The sequence below is a fragment of the Typopeltis vanoorti genome, chromosome 20 (assembly GCF_054136105.1).
Source record: "Typopeltis vanoorti isolate ZY-2024b chromosome 20, IOZ_Tvanoo_1.0, whole genome shotgun sequence".
Lineage (NCBI taxonomy): Eukaryota > Metazoa > Arthropoda > Arachnida > Uropygi > Thelyphonidae > Typopeltis > Typopeltis vanoorti.
This window is the reverse complement of record NC_143568.1, coordinates 31,136,227-31,160,344: the sequence shown is the minus strand read 5'-3', so window position 1 is coordinate 31,160,344 and position 24,118 is coordinate 31,136,227. Positions and strand designations below refer to the sequence as shown.

At 34.8% G+C, this 24,118-nt stretch overlaps 1 protein-coding gene across 1 annotated transcript; it reads right to left on the bottom strand.

The window, feature by feature from the left end:
* Positions 1 to 350: 350 nt before the first annotated feature.
* LOC150095340 (astacin-like metalloprotease toxin 1) lies at positions 351 to 16,721 on the bottom strand. Its single transcript, XM_090410715.1, has 10 exons — positions 16,680 to 16,721; positions 16,028 to 16,060; positions 15,693 to 15,733; positions 15,269 to 15,344; positions 14,844 to 14,964; positions 14,304 to 14,479; positions 12,015 to 12,242; positions 4,935 to 5,072; positions 2,104 to 2,342; positions 351 to 476 (listed from the first exon to the last, which is right to left on the bottom strand). Exons 2-10 carry the CDS (start codon positions 16,038 to 16,040, stop codon positions 393 to 395), a joined length of 1,116 nt encoding a protein of 371 aa, XP_090266841.1. The 5' UTR covers positions 16,041 to 16,060; positions 16,680 to 16,721; the 3' UTR covers positions 351 to 392.
* Positions 16,722 to 24,118: the final 7,397 nt, after the last annotated feature.

Genomic DNA, 24,118 nt, shown 5'->3' with positions numbered 1-24,118 from the left:
ATAAGATAAGACTGAATTTAGTTGAGTTTCGAAGTACAAGAGATTCCACTAATTTACAATTTAAGATTCCAATTTAGATTTAGATTCCTATTTGGATTCCAGTTTAGATTCCAATACCGATTTAGAATACAATAATTTACAATACTAATCAACACAGTGAACCTTGAATGAGTATTGATATTATTTTTTTCAACACAGATTTATTTAGCAGCGCCATCACTTTTCAATAGTTATATACAGCAAGTCAAACTGTGTGTATCATATTATGTTAACACTATTGGGGCATTTAGATGGGATATTTACAGGATTTTCTTGTTTTTGCTCTTCCAAGAATGCAATGCCGAATAGTTCTTTGAATTTTCGTAATTTTAGAGGTATGATAAGGATTTCTTTTAACAAGCATCTGGCTTCAGCGTGAAGTTGTCAATGGCTACTTCTCCTGATCCTCCACCGCCTACGAATGCAGATACAGCAAACTGTAATTGAAACAGAACAAACAGTTATTTGCCTAATTTGGAAAATTAAATTTAAACACACTTCAACGTGCATAAATTTCTGTAGTAGCTTAAATCCACTCTGTCATTTCAAATAATCCGATATATTCAGGACATATTTGCTGGTACGTGTTTCCGTAATATTATTTTTTAACAGGTGTCTATCAAACATCATACTCATACTGTATCACATACCAGGGGCGGCTGGTGTATAGGCACTGGGGAAATACAGCACCTTCATTTTTTTTCAATACATAAATATATTTATTAATTTATTTATATTTGCTTGTAATATTTAATTTTATCATCAGCAATCCTATACAATTCCCTTATTTTGTATAAAAAATAATAAAAATCCATCTTGTAGCACTTAGGAGGGCGGCTAAGAACGCTAGCAGCACTGTATTTACCACAGTGCCATATTGATACGCCGGCAAGCATATGCACGTCATAGTGAGATGCGAGCTGTTAGCGTAATGCGGCACTGTCCGTCGCGCAGTTCCACTGTTGTTTATATGCAGTTTGCGCCATTAGTAAAGTGTTCGCAGTGCTTATCGTGTTTACTCCGTCTCTTTAAATATTTGGATTACAATTAAAGACATAACATTTGTTATAGTTTTTATTTTAGAACATTAATGGGGTTATGATAATGGATTTATTTTTAAGTAATTTTGAATTATACTAAACTGTATAATTTTGTCGATAATAAATAATATTTTTTTAAAAATTTTTACCATAATTTTGATATTTTGTCCAAACACGTATACACTGTACTTGCAGTGTGTATGTATATTTCGAAATTTGCAGCACCCTACGATTTCAAGCCACGAGCCGCCACTGTCACACACACACACACACACACACACACACACACACACACACACACACACACACACACACACACACACACACACACACACACACACACACACACACACACACACACACACACACACACACACACACACACAAAGATGATAGAAGCTGCGAATATAAAAAACAACAACTGGGAGATTTCGTTTTTAGTCAAGGAAGCTGTTTCGAATCTTTCTGTCTATTTAACAGATCTATGAAGGAACATTATAAGAAAAGAACCCCAACTCAAAGTTATACGTCTCGATTTTGCTCCCATTAGGAATATTGTAACGTCTGTTTTAGTTATATTGTCCAAGTGTGTGTTTGGAATTGTCTCGAAGCAGTACAACACCTACTTTCAAATATTTTTTCATGTGCACCTCTCTCTCTCTCTCTCTCTCTCTCTATCACTGCACAAATTTCTAGCAACCCAATTTTATCATCCAGCATCAGGAAAGCCACCTAATGACAACTTAATTCCAAACTTAGCGTCAGCAAAGCATTATGTTAGAGCTAAGTTTGGCGGCAAGTTAGTAACTTGCTCACTTTCGGACAAAGAATTAATTTATTAATTCTTAATTAATAGAAATATAGAAAGTATATAAAAATAAAGAATTAGGGCCTAATTCTTTCTGCCAAAGAAATAAGTTATTAAAATGCTTAGTGCCCATTCTTATCGCTATGACAAAATAACCAAAGCTAATCTTAGTATCGATTAAACCAAATGATTTCCTTAATAAGAAAATATACTTACACTTATTTCATCAAACCCTGCATTGAACGGAATTTGCACAGTCTTCCAAGTTGCTCCTGAACTCTGCGGCTGTATAATTTCGTGACCATTCGGGTCGTAGACATGAATAGAAACATACCATGGACCAGTGGTGTGTATGTCAAGAGACACGCACATCCTCCTGGGCTTTTGTATCCTGAATGTGGGGCTCCACAACCAACCTTCACCATTAGAAGCTCTATTCAAAGACAGGAAGTATCCTAGAAGGAAAATAAGGATGGGAAAATTACACAATGGCTTCTGTTTTGAAGAACTGGCAAATATATAATATACAGCTTGCTAATACTTGCTAGGATTAGGAACATGAAATTGTCTGCTACAATAGCGTTACCATTCTTGCACGAATATGAAACATTGCGACCATGAAGTCTACCAATGTTCGACATTTAGAACTGGTAGACAGTCATTTACTTTCCTTAGGAAGAGAAATTGAATATTGAAAAATATAGTAGGCATGAATTTTGTTCTTACGGAGTATCCTCCCAATGCATGATTCCAGTCTCCTGTACAATTTTATAGACAAAATGTATACATTCATCAACTGAAATATTGTGACCATCCAACTTTCCAGACTGCACGTTTGGCTGGAAACAACCCGAGGGTGGTGTTACCCTGGTATGGAAATTCTTCTCATGGACATTAATGGGTTCTGTCATCCTTTTAGCGCCTGACACTTTGACTGCTAATTCTTATCTGGATTTTTTCCGACTAGGTATTGCCCTACATATTTACAGTTGACCAGATGGATACACGGATTCTTAAGCAAGTCAACACTCCGTGTCACAAGACTCTCATTGTGCAAGTATGGTTCAAAGAGCATATCCAAGCATTCCGTGTGCTTTCGTGGTTGTCGACCTCCTGAAATTATCCGATCTAGTTGGTCCAGAATATCTCATCACCATGTCCTGGAGTCAATGCCAAGAAAGTAAAAGCGATTATCTCTGCACAAAGACGGATCGATAAGCTACTAGGTACGCGATCTTAAGTGTATGCTGAATTTTTTTTCTAACAAGCACACCCGTCTTTATGTGTCCTCTGAACTAGACACGGAACCAGACTTGGTGAACACAATATGATACCTAACGCACTTCCCGTGACAGGATATTCAGAGCTTAACTTCTTTCAAAAGCAAGTCGAAGTTAAAGCAGAAAAACTTAAGTTGTTTGTTTAAAGTTAGTGTGCAGAGAGAGAGAGAGAGAGAGAGAGAGAGAGAGAGAGAGAGAGAGAGAGAGAGAGAGAGAGAGAGAGACTATCACTAAAAGGATGCTTGTTTTGTGATCTAAATCAGGCTCTAGATAAAACTTCCCTCAGTTAGAATAACACCCTGTTATTCTTTCATTTTCCCATTGTCAAAACACCTTTGCGGGCAGGTGTATTTTCATGGTGAAAGGTGATTTTTTCCTTCTGCAAACTGGCGTCTTTTCACATGAATTTTTATGTCTAGTCTGGATAAAAGATCGGAATAATATTCCCTGGTTATTTTTTTTTTACCCTTTTTAGGATATATAATAAACAAAATGCCTTTAACATCCCAAAACGCCGATGTCATGACCTTTCCTGCTGATGGAACCGACTTTACCTTCTTTGGCGCTGAATAACCGGCTTCTGTCCACTGTTTTGACTGCTGTTTGGATTCTGGTACGTAATAGTGAATCCAAATCTCATCCATAGTAATAAATCGACGTACAAAATCAGTTTTATTCTTGTTAAAACGCTCCAAGCAGTATTCAGAGATTTTCATGCGAGTGCGTTTTTGATCTGCTGTGAGCAAACATGGCACCCATCTTGCGCAAAGCGTTTTCATTTGCAATTCTTCATGCAAAATATATCCTACACGTTCTTTTGAAATGTCTATAGTCTCAGCAATTTCACGGACTTTGACTAGTCGGTCATCCAATACCATATCGTGCACTTGATCAATGATTTCAGGTGCTGTTACACTTTTTGAACGTCCTTCACGTGGATCATCTTCAAGGCTGGTACGGCCAAGTTTAAACTCGGTAGTCCATTTCTTAATTGTCGAAAACGAAGGAGAAGAGTGCTCATATACTTTCATGAACTTCGAATGAATTTCCTTTGGCGATGGCCGTTTCAAGGGATACACACAACACTTTTGCTTCAGACAGTTGTATAAAGCAAACTACTTGATAGAATGACTTGTAATTTCACATGGATGCTTATGAGAGATGTACCAACTTACAAAAAAAATCGTGCCGATAATGTTGCTATCTATGGTTGAATTGAACTTTTCAGAGAGAGAGAGAGAGAGAGAGAGAGAGAGATCTGTAGACCAACACTGGTCTTCAGTTTGAGTGACGGCAAGCGCTAGATCGCAACGCTGCAGGCTGCCGGTTGTGTAATTTGGGGAGCTTCCATGCAACACGTTAGGCTACTCATATACTGACAGAGCGAAATATGGACATCTGAGCTTACTTCTTTTCCCGTGGATAGGCTGAGAATTTTTTAAATGCATTTTTTAAAATATTGGTCAATTTTTAAATATTTTTCTTTTAATCTGCTATTTAAAATCTATTCGAAACCAAACATGGAACATTTATTTCAAACCACTTTCGACCTCAAATAAACAAAGACTTACATCGGGAGATGAAACTCTTCTTCTGTGTAAAGGCTTTCACCAATATCCAAGTTCGTGACGGGGTTCGAACCCACTTGGGTAGAGAGAGAGAGAGAGAAAGCCACTCGACCAACCAACTCGATTAAAAATATATCAACCAACCCAAGGTTTCTTAAAAACTATTAATAGAAAACTACGCCTTTATGCTTTGACTTACCTGTTCTTCCACCAATAGTCCGCCTTGTTCTTATAAAACGACCGAATTGGTTGTCATCAATGTTTTTAAATCCACACTCATCGTCTTCGAAGCCGCATGTGTATCGTGACACAGGAGCTGGAGTAGGTCGTGTGTATCCTGCAATACAAAATTTGATTATCTGACAGGTTTTCAGTAATTCTTACTCGAAACCTGCTGTATTCAGGTTATAATATATTAGCCGATTATACAAATGTGAAAATAAAATACAACTGTGAACTTACAACGTAATCATCAAAAAAAAAAGCATATACAAGTATGAAGAAAAATGACATATCGACTGATTTTATTGAAATAAGCGTTGAGGTAAAATTGGTCGGCTCGTGGTATGGTTGCTTCGAATAACGGTAGGATTTGGGAAATCTGAAAATGATTTGCAAAGAAATACTCCTATCTTTGTGCTCTAGAAAATGTGAATGTCTTAGACACCATTGTGTTCCTACAAAGACAACCTTATTTCTTATCATTTGAAGAAACTTAATTATATTGAGTTATCTTCCTCTTCCACTTGATTCTAATATATAGCCGCTTATAATTGTTCTTTGTGTGTTTGTTTGTATGCACATTAAGATATCTGTGAATAGAATTGAAGAGCACTGTTATCGACAAACGTCTGTGTAGCACTGGAGATGCATAGCGCTAGGCTTTCCGGAGAAAGTTCGCTAAGTTCGATCCTAATCGCCGACTAGAATAACTTTTTCTAAGCTTTTCTTCCACCGGTTCTTCCACCGGGCACAGGCAAGTAAAGTTTTCATTCTCTGGTTTTTAATACACAATTCAAGAAAATCGACTATTAAACCCACGCTATTTCAGACAATCGTATATTTTTAATAAATAACATAAAACGGATTTGCCTTAGGCGTATATTATTATTATTATTAAAAAAATTTCGCCCTAATGTCAAGGGCATCTTTAGTAATGCCTTTCAAATTAAACATCAAGAACAGAAACCGATGTACTTAGCAATGACAAGTGTTATTAGTTGTGATCAACCTTCTCTTTCATCTATAGGAGATCCTCAGAAGACACTCAGAATCTCAGGACGACTCGTTACTACTCGAGAATTAAATGCGCTTTCTAAAGGTCCAGATTACGCTTTACCAGTGCGCTTTGTCAACTTGCAGTTGACGAAGCGCACGTGATATGTCTTCAGATGTTGCTAACCGGCTTCGGTTCCAAATAGCACAAATGATTTTCAAAGCCAAACGTTCTCCTCCGAATTTGTCTTATCCAGGAATGAAGGCCTCTACGAAAGAGGAATTATTTTATTATTACAAAGGTAGACAAAAGAAACGCATTAGTAGTTCAAGATCGAAATGAATATTACAGAAAATTAACTTTAATGTTACGTGACTACTTTATATACCGTCGTCTTGCTACGAATCCTACTACAACTCAGATATGAATAACGTATACTGATTAGCATCCTTTCTAAGCCCTCCTTATGGTACAGATATGTTGATGTTCTTGCGGTTTGGCATGGATCCCATACAGACCAACAAAAGTGGCAATAAGATCAACAAACCTCCACCATCTTATCCAGTTCACTCTTAAGTTAGAAGTGAACAATTGGATTACCTTATTAGATCTCCTATTAACTCGTCAACCAGATGGCAGCCTCCATTTCTCTGTTTATAGAAATAAAATGCATACTTGACTTTACATTCATCGTCTTTCACGCCATCATAATTGCCAAAAATGTGGCATTGTTAAGACTTGAGTACACCGAATACCATTTCTTTGCTCAAGTGAATTGCCGCTCTCCTAAAAAATAAATCAAGTCCGCCATCCTTACTGATAGTTTTACCAAATCATATGTCGACAACATCATTAATTATTATACAGTTTCCTTGTCATCTTCCTCTCATTGAAATAGTGATACATAAGGAGGTCCGTCGTTTCACGTTCCCAATGTTAAAGGCGTCTCAGAAGTTATAGCAAACTACTTAGATTCGTTAGCCTACGTCATTCCGTCCTATCAACAAGATATCTACTTTTCTAGGATCAACTAATGATAAACGCCTGCCTTTAGACCCCTAGAGTGTATCAAATAAATAAATACTAGAACCTTAATATAATCAGATCATGACACTGTCCATCATGTGCGTGCAGTTCGCGTGTTTCATTGTTGCATACATCGGTTTTTATTCTTGTTTAATTTGAAAGTCACACTGAATGCCATTGATACTAGGGCAAAAATTGTATACTAATTAAAATTTATATGTAAGGTTAAATCCATTCTATGTTATTTATTAATTATCATATCTTACGTTTCTATTCATCATGTTAATAATATATTGCGTTAGGATTAGGGATGGCAGTTTTCTGCAGTTTTCTTTTCACTTCTTTATCATCGTAGGAAAAAATCAGCTAATAAGCCTTTTATTGCACACAAAGAGAATAAAAGGCGTTAACTGAATAAGCGAAGTCGTTTCAACCTTATCTAACTCTTGGAGACCGATTGGAGTCACTCTCCACAAGTAGCCAATCAGAGATAGCTTACTCAAGTGACATTAAACGGTAACAGTGAAGAGAATATGACAGATATAAATAATGTTTTTGCATTCGGCGAGAAATGAAATGTGTTGTCCGGATGTATTCCTGAACGGATGGAACACATAGATGAACAGATATTGCTCATCACACACACACAGAGAGAGGAAATTAATCACTGTGACAACGAGAGAGTGGAATTGCTAGTTCACATGTAGCAGATTAATTAAACTAAATTAAATATTAAAATTAAATTTCTGATGGAGTTCGTTTATAGACTTGAGTTTGCATTTGTGTACTTGTGTACTTCGACTGCTGATTAATCGTTTACAAATTCAACTAAAATAACTTAAATTATTATTATTATTATCATTATTATTACTATTATTATTATTATCATTATATCAGCGGCTTTCAGAAAACAAAAAGCACCATCACTTCATTAGAAGACATCGTCGACACAAATAAACAAAGCTCTCGACAAAAACAAGTACGCCGTCCTTATACTGCTGGACCTATCCAAGGCATTTGACACACTTGAACATGACATACTACTCACCAAACTATACTCAATAGGTATAAGAGGAACACTGCATACATGGTTCAAGAACTACCTCTCAAACAGAACAAAAGTAACAAAAATAGGTACATGTCACAGTCGGGGTATACAAATAAAACACGGTGTACCTCGAGGTGTCATATTATCACCCACTCTATTCAACATATACATTAATGTATATGTTGAATAGAGTTTAATGTTTTTGTTGTTGTTGTATAAGATATCTGCTGAATCTGATTCCAGGTGTTCCCAGTCTGTTTTTCTTATTTCGTGGTTGACTATTTCTTCGTCTATTATAGTTTTCTGTCGCTTTTCTTCTGTTGGAGTTTGCATGGATATTGTCTTGGTGTGCAGGTTTAGAGCGGTGAAGTAATGGTCTGCTACTTTGCACTTCATGACTGATGCAGTGTAACTGTTTGATGGTGCTCGGACGTTTATATGATCTAGACAGGAGGTAGTGATAGTATTTCCGAATATTTCTTCTATAGTACATTATGCTATTGTTGGTATTAGATTATACATGGATAGCAGTCTAGGTATTGTACAGTGTTGTTCTGGTGTTCATTTGCAATATTTATGTTTATGTCGCCAATTATCATTAGGTATTCGGTTGAGCATATTTCTTGGCTTGAAAGACAGCAATTGAGTTCGTGCAAGAATTTTGTGGTATTAGTGATTTCGAGGTAAAGAGTTTCGGCATGCTCAAACTGATAGGCCGTTTCTTTTGCCATTAATTTTTGTTCGATAAATATTAATATTCCACCTCCTCTTTTTGTTTGGCGGCATGATCTATGTTGTTGGAAGCCTAGAATTTGGGAAGCAGTCGCTTCGTCATTATCTATGGATACTTCTGTTAATATCAATATATCAATAATATCAGGGTAATTCCTCAGATAAGCCTGTAACAATAACCAATGTTTTCGGATGCTTCTGATGTTAATATGCAAGATTGAGAGACCTCTCGTTTGTACTGTGCGTTGTTTCTATGCATCAAGCGATTCGAAAGTACAATTACTGATGTATTCTGGTGTAATTACATCTACCTGATAGTTCACATTCATTTTTGTTGTGTTGAGATCTTATTGAACTAAGTTGGAGTCTTTTGTTTCCCTCTGGCAACTTATCAATATCTTCCGAGCTTTTTATTTGTATAGACTTTGAAGTCTGTGACTTTCTCAAGAATATTTTGCCGTCTTTGATCCATAAAAATTGATACTTTGTTTCTGTTTTTTCTTTTCTTGCTTGGTTCAAAAGATTCTGATTGAAAGGTGTTAAATACTCAGATAGAAAGATTGGAGTATTGTCTTGCGATGCATTTAAATCTTTGACTACTGGTTTTTTCAGTCTGCTGCCTTTTATGAGATTGTCTCTTGTAGCCTTGCTTGTCAGACGGATTATTACTGGTGCGGGTCGTGACACGCCTTGTTTTTTGTTATTCCTGGGAAACCGATTTATGGCCTGAATATCATTATGCTCTAGGGGGATGCCAATTGCATGGCCTAACTTTAAAACTTCGTCTCTGAGATTTTCTGTGGATTCAGTTTCTGGAAGACTGTTTATGACAAGGTCTTCTTTATATTGCTGTTGGTTTAAAACTTCGTATTGTAGTTTCAGGGAATTAAATTCTTGACGGAATTCCGATGTGTCTTTTTCAATTTGTGCTGCCTGTCAGTTAATGCATTAATGCTGGTTTTAATGTCTTTTACCGTTTGTAACACTTCTTCGACTTTGGAATTATTAAATTTAACAAACTCTTCATATTCACTAATTTTTTTTGTTATTTGTTTCTTCAGTTCATCAAATAGTTCTTGGACAAGATCTACCAAGCTGGCTTTTATATTTTCTAAACCTTTTTCTATTGATAAATTTACGGAACTCAAATTATAAGACTCACCGGTATTTTTTGTCTGTTCAGTTCATCGTCCGAATCTGACTTCAGCGTAATCAGTTGCGTCGTGGGTGGCGGAGTTTCTTTGTTCTCTTTGCAGTATAGGACTTTCCATTCCTCTCGCTTGGCATTGGATTTGCTTTGCCATGTTGTTTCTGAGGTTCTGGAACATGTAAATTGATGATTCCTAAAACATTTCTTGCAGGTTATATGACTTTCCTCGGACGATAATTCCTTCAGGCACTTGTTGCATTTTATGGCTCACATTTCTTCCCTTGGACAACTGTAAAGATGGCGACGTCCTTTGTTCTATGCTCGTTAGTGACCACGGTGAACTCTTCTCAATTTTCAGCACACTCAAAATTTGGGGTTTCACTTGGCCGATTTCGATGAATTATATATTACTGTCTTCAGCGTGACAAGAAGAATCACCGCACGTAACTCTTATAAGGTCGTATATATATATTATATATATACGACGTTATAAACATTGCAATGTCAGAACACAAAATACTGAGAGAAAAACATTTATGTCACTATGCAGCTTTGATAAAACCTTATTTCGATGCCAACTACAGGACAGTCAGAAATACATACCTTATAACAAGACCTCAGACAACTAATTATATCACATGTAAATACAATAATCACTACTGAAAGGCCACGCGAAACTTCTACATCCTAGACATGATAAACAAATTACCTTTTGAACACAGAAACCTTACAAACTACAATAGCCTGAAAAGAGCTCTAAGGACATATTATGAACAAGAAAAACGCACCCAAAATACCATACAAACTTAACCCCCTTAACATACAAAGACGTCTGTGACACGTCTTTTGTTTATTGCGCTAAAATTGATTTTGAAGTTTGGTTTCACATATAAATACAACCGAATATAGACGCTAGACAATCTTGTGCCTATTTCCTTCCAGCCGAGAAAAGTTGCCAACGGCGTGTATCGGCTATTTCGTTTTTTTTTTTTTTTTTGCATAAATTCATCATTATTTTTCGAATAATGATGAATTTGATCCAGCAAATCACACTCGCTGAAACAATTGGCAGAAAAACGACCGCTTACTGATTTTTAATTGGTAGTTAAGGGGTTAATGAAACAATATATATTCAAGCTTCCATTTCAGCGACGCATCAATATATTCCAAGTTATTGTGTGTGTGTGTGTGTGTGTGTGTGTGTGTGTGTGTGTGTGTGTGTGTGTGTGTGTGTGTGTGTGTGTGTGTGTGTGTGTGTGTGTGTGTGTGTGTGTGTGTGTGTGTGTGCGTGCGTGCGTGCGTGCGTGCGTGGGCGCGCGCGCGCCGCGAATTTCTCAATCATAGATTTCATAGCTTCCCAACACAGCAAAAAAACCAATAAATAATAACCAACTGATGTCATCCTCAGCTAAGCTTACATATAAGCTTCGAGGATGAAAGCAGAGAAATTAATTTTCATCCAAGATGTATCATATGTAACCAAATGCATGTAATGTACGTATCACATGTAAACCAATGTATGTAATGTACGTATCACATGTAAACCAATGTATGTAATATATGTATTATATGTAAACAAATGTATGTAATGTAAGTATCATATGTAATCAAATGTATGAATAACTGTAACAAAAGTATGCAATATAGAGTGATTATATCCATTGATACTGTATATATATATAGAGTGTAAAATTGCAAAGAAACATCTGTAATAATCATCATTATGAATATTATAATAATATACGTTGTAAACAGTTATTGTTATTATTATTATTTATAAAAACTTTATGTACGAGAAAGTATTTGTTATGCATAATTGTCTTCATATAATGTATGTAATTTATCTGATAAATAATAAAAAAATGTTAAAAAATTATTATTATTATTATTATGTGTGTGTGTGTGTGTGTGTGTGTGTGTGTGTGTGTGTGTGTGTGTGTGTGTGTGTGTGTGTGTGTGTGTGTGTGTGTGTGTGCATGGAACTGCAATATTGCAAATATCATTTCATAACATCATAATTGCATAACCTTTAAATAATACCCAATATCGAGACTTAATTTGAGACTTAAGCTATGCATAAAGAAACAGGTTTAACAAAAAAACTCACCAGGACACTTATAGAGTTTGTTGATTCGTCTGATGTCGCTTGGCGTCATGTCCGTATTTTTGTCCAGGGTGGGAATTTTTGCTCCAGGCTTCTTTGGGACCATGGTCTTGGCAACTCCATCCTTGGAAAATGAAGTTTCATCATAAATCATGATGGATTCGTAGTCAAATGGCTCACCAAGCAGATTGTTTTCCCATGACAGAAACTTGTCGAAGTTGAACTTCATATCTGCGTAAAATTATTAATAATAATAATTTAAAAAAAATCATTCATACAAAAATAATTCAGTGTGAGTATATTATTTCTGAAATGTATTCACAAAGCACCTATATTTATATCCTCATACTTAAAGTAATTGAGACCGTATGGAATAAGATAAAATATCCTTGGATATTTTATACAACACGAAAAACTGTGAAAGACAAAAAAAAAATATAAAAGGCCTCACATTCAGAAATACATGGAGAATAAATTAAACCACAAGAAAAGAATGAATAAATAAAGATAGATGATACATTAGAATTATGGTATGTGAGCAGTTTCAATCTGGAGTCGTTTTCAGAACCACAAAGTCCGATCTCTCGTTCAAAATAAAATAAATCAGAAACAGAAAGTGAAAAAGATCGTGGAGTTCACTAAAATAGCCTACATCGAATCTCCAGTAATTTCTTAGAATTGCTATGGTTTTTGAAATACGTAATTTAAATTCGTTGTTTGGAAATCTAACAGTAATAGCTTTTACAATCCGATTTTTTCTATAAAGGAATTTCAATTTCACTTTTTCCTGTTACGGATTTTTTATTTTAGCTTTTACTTTTGTTTCTGTTGGAAGCTTCATAAACAAATCTGAGAACTAGTATATTATTTTAATAATATTGTTTTAATAAAATGTAAAACACTCGCTATTGTCATAATTTTACACATAATTTGAAGTATAAATAGCATTGTGGGTATTCATATAATATTAGACAGTTACTAAGTACTTGGAATTTAATTTTTATCCAAAGCACTTGAATAGCGTAAGCATACCCTTAAACTAAAAATTCCTTCAACAATCAACACCATTCAATGCCACTAATGTTGCTACATGAACAAAATATACCGGAAGTAGTTTTTTTTCTTAAATGATAGTGATTTAAAAACCAAAATTCACTGAAGGATGTCAAAAAAACAAAACCCTTGAGATATAAATAAATACAAATGAAATACAGGGTGGCTATAAATTAACTTTCCCTCTTTGGAGGTATCTGTAGCTAAAACTAATATACGGAATGAGACTACATTTTATATTGAGACTTTCGAAGGCATGGGAAGATGAATTACGCGAAAAAAAAAAGATTTAGTGCCAAAAGTCGCCGATAGGGGAAATTTTGGCGCTGGCTGAGCCGAAAGCAGTCAAATATTTGCAGTAAACGCAGGTAAAAAGGATTATGCAAATTTTACTGTGCGTACGTGACTGGAGAGATTTATTGATGAATGCTGGAAAATTTTGTCATTCCCGCATTGCAGCAAAGAAAATGTTTGGACTCCATAATTTTTATGAAGGATGGAGCACGGCCACACATTGAACGTTCAGTACAGCACCTTTTACGCCAACGTTTCAGTAATGAGAAGGTTATCAGTCAGTTCTTTCCGACGGCATGGCCGTGTCGATCCCCGGACATCACTCCATGTGACTTTTGGGTGTGGGGGTATTTGAAATCCGTTGTGTATGTTGGTGGCGTTCCCAACTTGCATGTCTTGAAAGAGAACATAAAGCGGGCTGTTATGAACATCCAATCCGACTCCTTACGCTCAGCTGTGGAGCATGTCGCACACCGGATGCAATTTGTTGTACACAAGAAAGGTCAGCGCATTGAAAATTGTGCATGTGGTCCACGGGACCCTGATTCTGATGAATAAAAGGTTATTTCCTGCGAATTCAATCACTACATTAATTTCTGTGTCTCTCGCAAGTTGTTGTTTTAGTTTAATTATTATTATTATTATTATTATTATCATTGTAACGCGCCACATATCCAGCTAGAATGAATGATGCGGCTTTCTCTTACACCGTCGAAATGTTATTATTCCATTTTATCTGCCTTTAATGTAATTATCGCTTGTTTTCTGCTCTGCCATCGCCAAAATTTCCCCTATCGGCGATCTTTTTTTTTTTTTTCGCGGAATTCATCTCCTCATGCCTTGAAAAGTCCCAATATAAAATTTGGTCTCATTCCGTTTATTGGTTTGAGCTAAAGATGCCTCTAAAGAGGGAAAGTTATTTTATGGCCACCCTGTATATTTTACCTTCTATGATATTGTCCCAAAAGATATCTAAGTATTCATCTCTGTCTGAACGGTTCTGTTCGTGATAGAAGCCCACAGAATGGAGTATCTCGTGCAATGCGGTTCCCTTTTGCTCACAGTAAGGATCCAAAGAAATCACCTGCTCACCACCGAACATCCCCACAGCCGAACTACATCTGGGGACAAAAAAAAAAAACGTCATTTTGTAACAATTATTTATAACTACAAAGAATAATTCTGAAACATTTTTTCATGTATTGCATGAGATGATGCTATCTTTTTTTTTTAATTTCTTAAAAGTTTTTCAGCATTTGTTCATCAGACTAAAAGTGATCGTTTCCTTCTAAAAAGGCGTTAGAAAATTTGTTTTATTATGTACAGTATTTTATTTTATTATTCCTTTAATTCTCGAGCAAGCATGCACTTTACTAAAGAATTTATATTTATCGTCTGCAAATGAAAATGAAAGCAGTGTTTAAACTTGTCAAAACATGGAAATCTCACGTGAAAGATACAAAAAGTTAAAATTTGAAAACTTACCCTTCCACGGATTTTATATGAATGTAGTTCTTGTGTTTAGCTGGGTCACGTGGAACAAATCTTATGCATGAGCTCTGCTCGATTTCTTGCATCGCCTGCATTATGATGGGCTTGATATTCACTGCGGATATTTGGAGAATAAATTCAGAAATCAGATAAACTGATTAAGAATAGCAAGCATATATCTGAATATAATTTGTATCTTTTCAAATATTTTTACATGTATAGTGCAATTCATTTGGAAGCCTTTTAACTTTAATTGTTTATTACATTTTATTTTCTTTATTTCTTTGTGTTTCAAAGTTAAAATACGTACTGAATAATCAGCTATTCAAACATCAAGGAAATTTCAGGAAAAAAAATCTCCAATTCCCAAGATTTCAACTTGGAAATTGGTGATTTTTCCGCTCTGAGACTTCACTTACTTCTACCGGGATGGATCACGTATGGAATTTCTCCGTTCGGCCATAAACGACGTTCACTAACAATGCCATTTCTATCCTGTAAATGAAATACGGTGGTCAGTGCCTGTTTAAAACGATGATGAAATAAAATTTATTCAAATCATTTTATTCATCCTAACGATCTTAAAAACCTCTAGATTTCTATTTATTCAATTAAGGTAATTTACAGTCATGAAATTAGTTGGAATCATTTCTTATGAGTTTACGAATTAGTTGCTGATATTGACATGTTTGCTTTTTTTCTTTTTTTTTGGAACTAAAACGAAAAGCTTAATTTAAAATATAAGCATTTTAAAATGTATGCATTTATTTAATAAAATATTTAAAGTTGAATTTTCATCTTTATTTATGTCGTATGATACCGAAGTACTTATAGAAAACTTACCGGATCCCACTTAACTCCCACCATATCGCCTCCAAATAATTCTAAAAAAAAATAATAATAAATATATTCAATTAGAGCGAAATATCTTCTATTTCAGTATAATTTGATGAACCAAATCATAAGTGGAAAGTATGTAGGCTCCCATTAATTAGATTTTTGTTTCTAGATTAACGATTGAAAGAAAAAAATCTGATAAAATTCTAACAAATGAGTTTAATATTCTTCGATATGTACACTAAACTGCTGGTCAACTAGAGTACAACAACAATTGTCAAATTGACATTTTACAAGCAAATAACGAAACGTCAACAAAAAAGCAAAACAGTAATACTTACCAGGATTTTCCATTCCAATTCGCTTCTTCGATTCTAAAAGAGAAAACAGCTCATTAGGAGATCTACGTATGGCACCAGTTTTTATTTGGGATAACTGCTATATGGACGATGAGTGCACAAAATAATTTAATGAATCCAGTTTATATTTATTTTTGTTAAAAAAGAAGCAGTGAAGGGTATAAAACAGTATTTTTGAAATTACTTCTAATATTTATGTTGGAGAAGAACATTAAGAAAGAAAATTTACACTTCTTTTTATAGTAGATAGTTTAAATTTAGTTGAATAATACACCAAAAAGCGAAATTGAGCATCTAAACTCTTAATAGCAGAATTATAAGTTGTATTGCGTAATCGCTTGCTAGGATAGTAAACTGACTTGGTTTAGTGAAACGAAATCCGTGTAGAATAAATAGATAACAAAGAATACAATAAATTTAGATATATTTAGATGTTACATTTCCAGAAAGTATTATATTTTTAGAGAAAAGTTTATTTCATTTTATCAGTACTGAGTAACAGGGAACATAATAATAATATGTTCAAATTGCAAGATGTTTTTTTTTTAATAATCAGTTAATTGACAAATACCATTCTAAATGAAATATAGAAAGAGAGAATGTACAAATAATAAAAGCGATGGAGGATACTAACTCCATGTTGGAAGTGCAGCAGCGAAGCCCACGAGACACGCCAACAACAATATTCTTGCCATTTTGAGAATTGGCAACGAGCGTACCACATTCGCCATTTTATAACACACGAAACAGAGGGTGGTTCTCACATTACCGTGCGAATGGAGCTGATTATGCGATAACAACAATGATGGGAAGAAGGTCTTTGCTAAAACTGTTTTTCTTTCATCTGTTTAATTCCATGCTGATATCCTTGATCATCTAAAACACAAACGATCTCACTTACGTTTTTTTAGCATTATTTATCTGTAATTGAAATTCACTCATGAATACGCCTCTTGAAATTTAACACTAAATCATAAGATAAATCTTCCTTACGTAAATTATTATAAGACAACCTAAAAAAATTTAAGTGAAGCAGAAAAGTTATAGTTAGTCATTAAATTCATAATTAAAAATAAACAAATATCCATTTAGTGAATGAAATATCATAGCGGAAAACTAGATTGTTATGGCCATGATTTTATGTTCATTACTTTTTTTTTTTTGGATTTGGATTTTTAATATTCTGATCCATACTTGTATTACTGGAAACTATGTTATAGTTATGGAACAGTTATCCGCTATTCTACTTTTTGGGAGTCTTAGGAAACAACCCAAGTTAACGCTATCCAAGATAAAAATCTGCCTTTCATTGTAATCTTCAGATTCTTTCATTTCTACAAAAGCTCATAACCTTTTCCATTTTTGATAATATAATAATATGTATTTTATTGACCTAGAACATTGGCAGACATAATATTAACAATATAGTAATAACGACATGAATTCCAAGATAACAACAGAACATGCGCAGTAATATTTGTGTTGCTATTGCAGATTAACAGACTAAGAATTACATAGCAAATTTTAAAAGTAATGGGAAGTAAATTTCATTATTATCTTAACAGAATACAGCAAAATAATATTGATTACAATGCCAATTTTATTGTCATTGATTATGTAGCTGGAAAAAAAAACTGCACAGTTGTTTTAAATTTTATGCATCGAAATATGGCATTAATACCGAAAATATGTAGCATTTTTATGCTATATATTCAGCATATGAAAGAGGAGAGATGTCGCTAATCAATACTGTTATCTTTAAATATTGACATAATTTTTATATCATTACTAGGAGTGTTTGAAAAGTTCATTTCCTGTAAAACAAACTACAAGTAAACAAACTATGAATTCACTTTTATTTTTCAGCACAACCTCCTCTTACACCGATGCCCTTGCCAACGGTGCTGCAATGTACTTATAGTCACTTATATAAGCTGATTCACAGAGAGCTGCAAAAAAGCGTTATTCTTCTGCAATAACCTCTTCTTCCGATGAAAAACTTTTTCCCAGACCAGAAATTTTTATCTTTCAGAAATAGGAAGAGGTCCGACAGCGCTATATCAGTCGCAGACGAGAAAGGAGTGGTGGGTCGCAGTTGAAAATGTGTTATTTGGTGCATTGTCCTAGTTGAAACAGAACTTTTTGTTGGCCATTTCTGACTTTATCTCATGAATTGTTTTCGTTTAATTGTCGTAGAATTTTGTGAGCAGTACTCTCCGTTCACAGTTTGGTTCTTTGAAAGATAACTGATCGTTGTTTTCTCTTTGGAATACTGAGACTTACATTACGACTCTGCTAGCCGATAGAACAGCTTTTGCCTTCTTCGGTAGTGGCGAATCTGGATGCTTCCATTGTTTTGTATGTTCTTTTGTCTGTGGATTGTATTGGTGGATCCAATTCTCATCACCAATCATAAATCTGCTCAGAAAATCCGTGGAACACTCATTCAAAAATCATCGAAAGTGTTTTTGTCTTGGTGTAAAAGGACGCTGCACCCATCTTACAGAAACCTTTAACATACTTAATTCTTGAGTTAGGTGGATGTGCTACACCCTTCCATTTGAGATGTTCGTAACTTCGCCAGTCTAATGCACTTTAATTCAGTGGTCTTTTAACATCCACCATAGCGTTTGTTTATGGTCATCCACGGCGAAGGTTTTTTCTAACTTCTGTCATGTTTAAATAGAGATGCCCACTGTTTTTACCAATAAATATGAAGGAGCTGTTCATTTATTATGAACAGCTCCTTTATTATGAACAACTTTTTCAAGAAGAAAATCAACCGCAAATGGACTTGGAGAAGCCCAAGTGGTCAAACCAATAATGAAATAGACTTAATCCTATCCAACAAAAGATAAATAATAAATAATAAATAAATAATACCGAAGTACTTAATAGATTCAACACAGGAAGTGACCACAGACTAGTAAGGGCAAAAGTATGGATCAACAAAAAATAGGAACGGAATAAGCTCATAAGAAAAAAAGTTAAAGCCTCTACCACAATAAAAGCTCTTACAGCGAATCACTCAAAAATGAACTAAAATGATATTACATACAGTTACGACCATCGATGATGCTAATGAAATCTTTCATTGTGCAGTAGAAATAGGAGGTATATAGAAATTGTGCAGCAGAAACAGGAGGTGTAAAAAAGGCATCAAAGAGAGGAAAATCTAAGGCAGAAAATCTTCGATCTGATGAAGAAAAGAAAAGATATGAAAAAAGGTGTGAATGAGACCGATAAAATAGATTATTTCAGAAATTTATGAAACTATACGCAAAAGGATGAAAACTGAAATTAGATCGTATAATACTAGGAAAATTAAAGAAACAATAGTAATATGAACATCCTAAAATGAACATTAGCAGTTGGAACAAAGGAAATAGCTGCTGTAAGAGGAAAAAATAGTGAACTTATAAGAAACAGAGATCCAATAATCAAAAGAATTCAAGAATTTTATGCTGAATTCTATACCCTTGTCTTGAAGACAAGAACCCGAACATCCAGGAATCAACTATGGATAACTTGAGTGAGGAAAAATACGATGCACCTGAGATCTTACAAGGTGAAGTGGAAATGGCACTGCTGGAAATGAACGGAAAGGCATCAGGAGAAGTTGAGATTATGGTAGACTTCTTAAAACTGAGAGTAAGCCCTATTATAAAACAGTTGACTAAACTCTTTAACAAATGCCTAAAACAGAGAAAAATTCCGAAAGATTGGAACAATTCACTTCTAATATTAATTTTTAAAAATGGCAATAAGGAAGAAAATATACTGAAAATATCTTCCAGCAATTAGAACAATTTAAAGGAGTCAGCATAGTAGGCAGAAATATAAACAACGTAAGATATGCAGATGATACAGTACTGTTAGCTGAAAATAAAAAAGATCTTCAAAACCTACTAGAAGAGATGCTGAAGATAAGTGAAAAATATATACTTAATTTCAACTTAAAAAAAAAACAAATCTATGCTGGTAACACGAGAAAAAGGGAAAATACCCAATATAAATATTAAGATCAGAGGAAATACTTTAGATCAAGTAGAGGGTTATATATATTTGGGTCAACTAATTACAGATAATGGAAAGTGTGATAAGGAAATGTTACGAAGAATAGAAATTGCTAGATAAACCTTCATTAGAATGATAAACATTCTGACCTCAAGGAAAATTCACACAAAAACAAGAATTAGGCTGTCCAAATACTACGTAACTGTTCAAATACTATGGTCAACACATGGAGCAGAAGCCTGGACAATATCAAAATATTGTGAAAATAAACTAAACGCCTTTGAGATGTGGATCCTCAGAAGAATTGTTAGAGTCCCGTGGGCTGACAAAAATCTAATTTAGAAATATAAGAGGTGATTGGAGATATAGGAATCTGTTGACAATCATTACGAAAAGGAAAACCACCTACCTTGGTCACATACCAAGGCATGAATAACTACAAAAAACACTTCTAGAAGGAACGATACAAGGAAAAAGAAGCAGAGGAAGACAAAGAACAGATTGGATGGAAAATATTAAGGACTGGACCATTTTGTCCTATGAAGAATGCCAAAGAGAAGCACAAAACCGAACATGATGGAAGCTCATGGTAGTCAACTTCCTAGAAGGAGATGATATCTGGCAAGAATAAGGAAGAAATTAAAAACTAGAGACATATAAGAATGCTCTCCACCATATATAACGTCTTCACAAAAATTATAGTTAATAGAAGAAAATCTAAACTAGAGGAATGCAGTCCTGTGAACAAACTGTATTTAGGAAGAATCACAATACTTTGGACCATATTCACACATTAAGGCAGCTCATTGAAAAATCAATGGAATACAATAAACCCTTCTGTCTGGCCTACATAGACTACGAAAAAGCATTTGATTCAGTTAAAACATCTGCAACACTAAAAGCACTTGAAACTCAGGGAAATGAGAAACCATATATTGAAACACTAAAACATATTTACAATACATTAAATCACATAAAAGCAGGGAAAAGTTTCCAGAACGTACAAAAAGGCATCCACCAAGGTGATACTATATCTCCCAAGAAGATGACGAGAAAATGTAATCAAATTCACTTTGAAGCTGACTTAAATTTTTTTAAGTGAATGGAATTCATATAACCAGCGTATCTTGTTTACTTTATTTATTTTTTTTTATGGATGAAATGTTGGCGAAAGTAAGATAGGGGGAAAACTTAGTTACAAAGATATCAAAGCAACGATAGTGGAAGAAAGAGACAGTACATGCAAATGTAAAGGGTCATAGGGTCAGAGATAAATATTACAAAAGAGGAAACTGAGCATGAAATAAAATGTTGCGAAGAGCGATTAAAGAGAAGAAAAAAACACTTGGGAGAGAGAGAGAGCTAAAACAGAGTTTGTAAAAGTTGTTCATTTGCACTCAAAAACAAGAAACAGCACTACACGAGAAGTTGAGATTCTCTAAAGTCTTACAAATAGAAAAACCTCTTTAAAGGTTAACAGAACACTGATCGGAGATGGGTGAAAATTATAAGCAGATAAGAAAAACCTGAGCTTTAAAAACATTCAGTTTGGCTTCACGAAAAGAAAAGAAACTGAAAATGTCTTGTACACTCGTGGAATGAGAATACGTTTGCAGGTTTAAGTCTTACTCTCATTCATTTGGAACCCGTGGATATCAGGAATATCCTCCCTTTAATAACGAAAGCATTCCATGTCATAGAAGGTTAGGGAGTAGTACTCTCCGTTCACAGTTTGGTTCTTTGAAAGATAACTGACCTTTCCCTTTGGAATACTGAGACTTACATTACGACTCTGCTAGCCGATAGAACAGCTTTTGCCTTCTTGGGTGGCGGAGAATCGGAATGCTTCCATTGTTTTGTATGTTCTTTTGTCTCTGGATTGTATCCGTGGATCCAATTCATCACGTCATAAATCTATTCAGAAAATGAGTGAAAGATTCATTTAAAATTCATCGAAAGTGTTTTCCGCTTGAAATTTTTACAGATTAGCGCAAGTTAGCCCAGTCTGTATTTTAATTTCGAGTGACTGCAAATGCGGCTCTGATTTTTGTGGTGAAATACGGACTCGAACTCCAACGCGCAAAGTAACATTGCACTGAGAAATTTAAAAGAAATTATCTTAAAAATATCCTCTTAACGTTTTTTATCTTAAAATAAATTAACCTAAAAAATCATCTTTTAGCCCTATCTGATTTGAAGGTAGACGGGAAGCCAATCTCCATTTTTCAGCCTTCACTTATACTGTGCCCAAGATATCAATAAACCAAGGTGTTATTTATTTAAAAAAAAAAAACATTGCTGTCAAGAAATGAACATTTATGATAACAACGCTTAATTTTTTTTTTCTTGCAGAATGCAGAATGTTTTTATTGTGTCTGGTGTGGAGAAATCTGCAGTAATGTTACTTCCAATTTCAGTAATGAAAGTTTCAAATTTCAATTACATTATACAATCCGTTGCATGTTCAGCGAGCCTTTTGATAATAGTAGGTTAGTGAATGTGAAATACTTCATCGTACTGATCCAGCGATGCCACTCTTGTTGAATTCCACACTCCTGTAACGAATCTTTCAGCTCATTGAAAAATTGCCCCCATCCCAAGGAACTTCGAAGTTCCTCCTCTTCTATCCAGTCAAGATGGGTTGAGTCCCAAATGGATAAGAGCCTTCCACCCTTCTCTACCCGAAGCTGGCTCTTTCAATATGCCGACAGCTTTGAAACTTCCAGTGCATTCTGAGGGGTTAATACCATGTTAAATTTGGTCTTCCCCTGGATCTTTTAGTCTCCATAGTTCCTTGAAATACCAGGCGGGGAAATCTGTCCGGTTCCATACGCACAATGCAACCAAACCAACGGAGTTGATGCTTTTTAACTGTGTCAAAACATGTTGAGTTAGGGACATTCAAATCTTGTAGTACTTATGCATTAGTCTTATGTTCGGTCCAATGAGTTCTGTTGATTTTCCTGAAGCGTTTCATTCCAAAAGCCAACACTTTCCTCACTGCTTCCGTTTTTGTTTTATCTTACTCTTGTGTACTGTATTGAGCTATTGTATTAGGTATCTAATAAAAAGGAATTTATATCTTTTTTTAACGAAAAGATAAAATATGTGTTATTCGCTTTTGCACCTACGTTTAACGATGGAAACAGCACTATTGTTAAGGTATGATACAGCAAGCGAGTGACCACATGGGCATTTGGCACTATCTTGTGAAACCAATATATGACTAAAATACATTACAACCAATAGTATAGTATATAAAATTCGGGTGTTATGCTAGCGGATTTCAGGGACGAAAAACTAGACTTTCCGGAGGAGAAAAATCCTTCCATATCTGCATGATATCTCCTGACTCACCTTCAGTCGAAACGCCCTGATAATGATTCTTCGAGTCTTGGACAGGATTCGAACCTAGGTCATTTCAACCAAAGGGCTTCGTCGATACTGACTGAGTTACGGACGCTCTCGCTACTGCATTGAAGCGTATGAATGATTATTTCAAAGCGCTTTGAGAAATTTTACAAAATGATCAATTAGGAAAAAAAATATTGCGCTAATCAAATTGGAATTATAACGGAAAAAAATATGAAGATGAAACCGAATATTAGTTTAACTACAGAAATAGCGATACTTGATTATAATTCCTAAGAGTTTGTCAAAATTTAATCCGCGTTTTATTAAATGCAGCTGGTTTTTACACATAATTTTGTTTTGCTAATCTCAACTCAGATGGTCGATTTCAAACGAGAATTGATCGACAAATAAGTCCGAATCGTTTTATCAATAAAATGAATCGATTCATGCAACCATTTAACACTTCTTTTTATTCTAAATCCTAAATTTTGTATGAAATTCAACAAGTCAAAGTAGTTATTACAATATACAATATGGCTAATTGTATAGCCATATTTTGCCCTTTTGATTTTCTTCAAATAGTCCCTTGAGGGAGTTTGCTCGATACATTTTACTTCAGAGAACTCCGTCCATCCAGATCTCAGAAAAGTTTACATTCATATGAACTTGACTGTATCGAATATGTTTCGTATTTTCAGAAAC